Source organism: Myotis davidii, unplaced genomic scaffold, assembly GCF_000327345.1.
Source record: "Myotis davidii unplaced genomic scaffold, ASM32734v1 scaffold173, whole genome shotgun sequence".
Lineage (NCBI taxonomy): Eukaryota > Metazoa > Chordata > Mammalia > Chiroptera > Vespertilionidae > Myotis > Myotis davidii.
The window spans coordinates 2,861,055-2,868,487 of NW_006286303.1; the positions used below are offsets into that span (position 1 = coordinate 2,861,055).

A 7,433-nucleotide genomic window follows, 5' to 3' on the forward strand; every position below is an offset into this window, starting at 1 on the left:
AAAAAGGAAAAGTTGCAGAAAGGTGCAATTAAGTTAGCTGCAAAACAATTTAAGTGAAACAGAATGACCATATCAAGAATTTGGAAGCATGCTTTCGAATATAATTGTCAAGAAGAATCTTATGCTAATGTTGATTCTTTGAAAAAACACAATTGTGGACGTAAATGCAAAGATTATGGAGAAAAACTTGAAAAACTTATTAGACATATTCCTTTTAGCAGAAGAGGCATCATATTAGCCTTTGATAATATTTCTCCCAAAATACTGGATAATATGTTTTTGTCACTTCAACAAGTTATGCTGGAAGCAATGAAGAATGATGGCTCCAATAATTTTAAGCTCACGCATATAGGAAAAGTAAAGCTTCGCAGCCAAGGATCCTACCTACAAGTTTAAAATGCAGTAACGAAATTATTGAAAAATCCAGAAACTATCTGAACACTCAAAATAAAAACTAGGAATACTATTTTTAATTTATTGTTTAATTTACTCTAGTCTTTTTATAATAAATGTTGCGTTCTATATTTATTTTCTTTTGCTACTATTATTATGGGACAAATTACATTCATCAACTGGTACTATTATCATGGAACAGAAGGAGTACTTTTTAAAAATTTAGTCTTAAAAAAGTTAGTCTAATTGTTATCAATTAGAAATTCAGCTCCACTGACAGGATCAACAAATAATACTTAACATTTTGATTGAGAAAACAAATATATATTTAAGAAGGACTTACTAATAAAATTAAATCTCTATGTTCTCACAAGTCAAACTTCACTGAGTTTTATTGTTTACTTTGAAAATCATATGCATGGTTTTGATGCTATTGATATAATATGGTTCTCACAATTTTTGTCTTCTTATATCATTTAAATCACTTTTTCAGAAATACACTAATTTTGTAAAGTTTATTTGTCAAGTAAGCAGAAATAATTACAGCCACCATTACTGATTTCTATCTATCAAGAATTATGTTGATGCTTTAAATTCACTAGCTGTTTTAATCTTCACAATTCTATCAATCCCACTTGGTAAAAGAAGAAACTAAGTCTCAAAGAGTAGTCATAAACTTTGCCTAGCAACACAAAGCTGGTAAATTATGAAGGCAAAATGGGAACCAGTTCTTTTTTATTCCAAAGCCTCTGTTGTTAAACACCATATTGCCAGCCATGAGGTAAATATTATTTAGTACAGCATTCTAACTAACAAAAATCATAAATGCAGAGTATAAAAATAAGGCTTTTCCTATGCAGAATAGATCAAATCTTCCATTGTGGAAGCTGAGTTGCAGCAGGGTAGCAAGGAATAAGGCAGCTTTTCTTTATTATGGTTCCTGATAATAGTTGTCCTTACCTAATCCTAAAACAGACATGCTTTATTCATGATTACCAGTCATCTTTTTGTATTTTCCACAAAATTGACCATAGTCAATTTTTAAAAATCAATTTTGGAGCTTCTTTAATCAGTGTGTTATAAATCAAGGGAAGGTATTTCAAAATACTATCATTTAGTTTTCTTTGTGTTTTGTTATTGATCCAAAGTCTTATATCAAAGTAGCTAACATAGATCTAGACTTACTCACTAAAAGGCAGGTACTACTATTTATAAAATTAAATCTTTGAAAATATTACCAAAATATGTATGATTCTTCTGTCAAAAGCCTATCAATGATAAAAATTTTACAGTATACACAATTATTTACCTTTCTATTGTTGGTATAAGAGATGGAGGTGGAGCACCTGGTGGAGGAGGAAAACCTGAAACATTCAATCATAAGAAAAAAAAGTTAAGAGAATATATATTTAATGGCAAGAGAGAAACAAAGTTGCTACATATCACTAAATTTTTCTGGGGACATAACATGCTTCTCTATGTTATAATGGACAGAAAAAAATGGAACTTAAACTTATAAACAGGTATTAGAGTAATAAAACTTTAAATGAACAATCTTGTCTAATACATAGAGCACAAATTGGGAGTCAGGACACTCGGTCTTATTTTCAGCACCACACACAGCCCATTTTGTGAGTATGAGAAAGTTAATTTCAATGCCTTACCTTTTCCATATATAAAAGAGTAGTGTTGCCACCAGATATATTATACTTGAAATATTTTAGTAGAAAAGCAAATAAAATAACATTTACCTCTTTTTAAAAATTTTTTGAGTTTTAGATGTGTAGAAATTTCCTTAAAATGTATAATATATAAATAAAATCTTACCAGTAAATATAGTAACTGCTTAAGGCTGAGAATATCCATCATAAAATATGTTTTAATAGCACAACCCTAAAAACTATTTTACAAAGAAAGGCACATAATTATAGTTTTGCATTAGTCTGGAAAGAAAATAATTTGCACCTTGATATTATGAGGTCTGCATTCTCAATAATTCACAATACCTAAATGTAATACCATGGAATGTGGCTAAATGGGACCTTAAACAGTTAATCTATTCTACACTTTCCAATTCAAATAGGCAAAAAGTATTCCAACAAAGAGTTTAAGATTCTACAACTCATGATATCAATTGCTTCCTAGTTTTAATAAGAACTGTCACTACTGGGAAATGCATTAACGTATATTATTTAAATTTCTCACACTGCAATACATATGCTATCTTGAAAGAGGACAAGAAACAATCTATTGTCATATTCTCTAAAACCTTCTACATATTATAAACATTTCCACTAGACCTCCTTTTTAATATTCTAAGTAAAAATGAATCCCAGTTCTCTAACCCTTCTCAAAAGTCCAATTAAATCAGTTTTGGTCCTTTTACAAGCTGTTTCAAATTCACCATGCTCATCTTCCCTGTATCCAGTTTTGGGATTTATAAATCCTCTACTGAACATCTTAGAAGTATACAGTTTAGGAATTACCACATTAGTACTCAAGAGTCCACAATCCTGCTTTATACAGTTTTAAAATCACATTTCTTTTTAAACTAAAAAGACACACCAATGATTCCTTTATAACGTTTCCTGGTAAGTCTTTTTCAGCCACATTCATAGACAATCAATGACTATCTCACACCTAAATATGTATACTCACCTATGCTATCTAAACTCCACTGTTTCTGTTTATCAAGGTCATTTTGATTTTAGACCCACCCTTCCAAGAACTGTCACTTCTCATTCTCTTTATGCTCCCTGGCTTTTAATGCTGAACTAAGTTAACACACTTGCTGCCACATTTGTATCACACTACCAAAAAACCCTAAATTTTTTTTTTAAATAACACTGGGCCACATATAACTATTGATCATACCATTATAACAATGAACAATTTAACCACTCAGAGAACAACCTTCTGTCCAGTTATCAATCTACCTAATAGTGTGGGTCAGAACATATATTCTCATAATATTGAGTTATGCCAGCAGGGTGAAAAAAAATTCAGAAACCACAATTAAGTCAAGATAAATGGTCTTTCTTGTCTCTTGCACTTTATCATATAAAGAATTCCTTGGTATTTTTAATAAAAAATTTTATTTTTTTTCCCTATACTCAGTTTTCTTCAACCAATTGACATGGTGAGAATTTTCTCAGAATCTCTATTTCTACAGAGATGGGTAAGACAGGTGTAAGAAAACTATCTTAATCAAAACTGGAATGAAGCAAAGGCAGAGCTGAAAATAGGACCTTGAAATCCCAATAGCCTATTCCATATTCTAATCGTATCAACACTGTCCCTCCTGTAACTATAGGCTTGAAATTTCATGTTTATTAACAATGATGGAGAAAACATGGAAAAAGTTTTACCTGGAGGTGGTACAGTTATTGGAATACCTAAAAAACAAGTGATGAAATTTAATATAGTAATTGGATTTTATAATCTGTAATGTATTTATGCCATCACCAAAAAACACCTTTGAAATAAAACCCCTCGCCTCATTATCCTGGCTTATTCACTCAAGAGAAGCATTCTGTTTTCTTGCAGAGGACCAACAATTCGAGTACATCTGACTTCCTGATTAAAAACCCAGGCTAACAACTTGATAACAGGTTTCCCCCACAAGTTGTAATCACAAAGTTAGGCACCAGTTAAAAAAGAGCACACTTGTGCATACACAAATATCCAACTCTATGAAAATAACACTAAGTTTGATCATCAACATCTGATCTTGTTATTTTAACATTTTAATAGGGAAATTGATCAATGGGCTCTTTAATGCTGTATATACTGCAAGGTAACTCAGAAGTTGATGAGTATTCACTTAGTAAAGCTTTGTGGGACATTCAAGTGATGATCTGTATTGTTTTCACTGTTGTTGAAAGAAGGGGGGAAGGTTATTTCCCTTGATTTGTGGGAGTAGAAAAAGAGGGATAGCCAATTCATATATATATACACCCACAGGGCATGTTAATGTAGACAATTTACTTCTGCAGGAGTCAGAAAATATTAACTTGAGTGACTCTCATTCATTTGCATACATTACTATATCAACTTTAAGAAATTTTCAACTATGTACAGACATTCTAAGTTTATCCTAGTCAAATGTGCCCTTAAATTCTAACGTAAAACTTATGCGGCATGCACACTATAACTACTTTTTGTTTGAAGAAAAATAGCATTGCTAAGTAGGAAAATAGAAAAAAATTATTTCATAAAAATTTTACACTATAAGTAACTTCAACAAAACCAAAACAGTTTACTAAATCCTATCTTAACTGTATCAAAATTAGTCCAAAGAGGGAAAATAATTATTTCATTAACTGAATGCATGGGGAAAAATAATGAAAACAGAATCACTTCAAATGTTTTCTTGTCAGTGGAAAATCTGCTAATAATTTATTTTAAAATTTTCTCTAAGTTTTACCAGAATAGGTTTATATAAAAAGATCTTAAGGCAGCAAGTAGCCTTAAAATGGAGAATGACCACCTGATTTAACCACCATGAAATAAAGGGTATGATAAACTTATAAAACCAACAGGACTGAAAAAGGTATGTAAAGCAGCTATCATCTTTCAAAAATCATTATGCCTCCATAAGTCTACATAAACTGATCTACACTTAATGGCGATTCTCACCCATCTCTATGGTTATCTTGCTGCTCTCTAAATTACTAAGCTAAAAGAATCCAGCAAACAATACAAGCCAGCAGAATCCCAAACACCTAACTGAATGGAAAAAGTAAGAAAGGCAGAGCATATTCAATATTCTTAATATCCACTATTATCTGATTTTTAGAACAGTAGAGGTTTTTGTCTAGCACTACTGAACTTCACTATGTAACCTAATTTTAACATTTAAACACCTGACTATATTCTTGGATGTATAAGACAAAGAACTATATCAAACTCAGCAATCCACTCTGTAATCTTAACAACTTTACCTAAATGAACACATGAGCAGAATGTATCATTTCAGCTAATGCTCACATTCACTACAGCTAACTAAAATGTGAATTCATGCAAAATAACCAAGAAATTACTAATCAGCCCTCTCAAAATTTAGTCCTCAAAGATATTTAAGTTGTCAAACTTTCACAAAACAGTGATAAAAGACATATAATCAAATTGTTAAGTATAGTCTGCTTTTAATTTGAATCTTACTACAATAGTATCATAGCACATACTTTAAAAAAAAAAATCAACTGGAAGGAATCAAGAACACAAAGAAAAACCATGCTGTCTATATAGATGCCTTTCCAATCAGTATTTATACCTCAAAAAGTTGGCATGACAGCTAGAAGGGACCTTTTTACGAGGCCGATATTCTACCTAAGATATTTCAATGCAGCTCTTTATTGGTAAATGTTCACTGAAACATAACTATAAAGTTGAGTAAACACTATACAATCAATTCTTTGACAATTATCAAATGTATTTTCAGTGCAACTAAGAAAGTTTAACATGTGATATTATGTTAAGCCAACATAATCTTCATCTACAAATCACTCTTTAGCATTTGACTTTTGTTAACAAAAGAGAAATAGTGTAAGGAGAGAAAAATTTAATCTCAAAATCCCATGCTCTCCTTCAACACTCCCACCTTATTGACAAACACATGTGCTGCCTAGCCAACAGAATTGAAAAACACAAGGCAAGCACTGTGTTTCTTTTCTGTATCCTTTATCTGTAAAATGAGTAGGAGAAAATGTTTATTTTCCTGGAAATAAATGTTTTATAACCGTTTTATAACGGTAATAAAAGATTTCTAGTACTGGCCAAAAGCTTTTAAAAAAGTAGTATTCAAATTCTAAGGACCTGAACAGATTAGTAGTTTTGGAACTTTAGCAACCATAAGAACCTCCTGGAGTTTGTTAAAATAACAGCTTGCTGAATCTCTCCCCAAAATTCAGAAATCTGGAGTGGAGCCAGAGAATTTGCATTCCTAACAAAGGGGAGATGATGATGTCGCTGACCAAAAGCCATACTGTGAGAAACACTGGATTAGATTCTAAACTTCTCATTTGCACTACTCAGTACTTCAATATTCAATACAGGCAAAATAAATTCCATTCCAAATTTTTATGAAATGAACAAAGTGTATGACACTTTGAAGTAAAACAGTACAGCTGTATGACAGCCTATACTATCTGCAACCTCAAAAGAAAAAGGAGAGAATTTAATTTTTCTGGTATGTAACACACATTCTTAATTGTAAAGTGTGCGTGTAGGGGGATCTGAAATCCTACTTAAGTGACTGAAAAACTAAAGTAAAGAAATACAAAGACAGCATACCTGCAAAACATACTAAAATAATTTTTTAAATTAAAAGGCTTCACATTCAACAATAGCAGAAAAAAACTAATAAAAATATCTATGAACTCATTCTTAATGTTGCTCATGATTATTTTGTACTATAGGCCCGGTGCACGAATTCGTGCATGGGTGGGATCCCGAGGCCTAATTGGAGATCAGGGCCAATCTGATCGGGGAGTGCCAGCCAGGGGGGAGGGACCGGGTGAGGGAGGTCAGCTGGCCCTCGGCCTCCCTAGGAAAGGGGCCATGTCCATTGCCACCCACCATCAGTTCCCCGTCCCAGCCCAGGGCCCAAAGGCCCCGGCAGAGTCAGGAGAGGAGGCGAGGTCCCCAGGCGAGGCGCAGAAGGAATGGTCGCCAGGTGCCACTCATGGAGGTTGGCTATGGGAGCGCACTGACCACCAAGGGGCAGCTCCTGAGTTGAGCGTCTGCCCCCTGGTGATCAGTGCGCTTCATAGCAACTGGTCAAATGGTCGTTCCAGTCGTTTGGTCATAATGGTCACTGAGACTTTTATATATATAGATTTGGTCATAATGGTCTCTTAGGCTATATATCTACACTAATAAAAGAGAAAAATGGTCATTGGCGTACGACGCTACTCTTTTCATTGGCTAATCAGGGCTATATGCAAATTAACTGCCAACTCAGATGGCAGTTAACTGACAACAAAGATGGCGGTTAATTTGCATATGTAGGCACAATGCAGGGAGGCGAAAGGGAAGGG

The 7,433-nt window shown here is 33.2% G+C and overlaps 1 protein-coding gene across 8 annotated transcripts in view; it reads right to left on the minus strand.

Moving 5' to 3' along the window:
• FIP1L1 (factor interacting with PAPOLA and CPSF1) overlaps positions 1-7,433 on the minus strand; it is a 96,607-nt gene that overhangs the window by 22,488 nt on the left and 66,686 nt on the right. For 5 of the 8 annotated variants that reach the window (XM_006757813.2, XM_006757812.2, XM_006757815.2 and 2 more), the window contains 2 exons: positions 3,762-3,788; positions 1,703-1,757 (listed from right to left, as the gene is read on the minus strand). In XM_006757813.2, coding sequence (XP_006757876.1) covers positions 1,703-1,757; positions 3,762-3,788 — 82 coding nt within the window. The remainder of the gene's footprint in view (positions 1-1,702; positions 1,758-3,761; positions 3,789-7,433) is intronic. The other 3 variants (XM_006757814.2, XM_006757818.2, XM_015560096.1) reach the window with 1 other exon arrangement.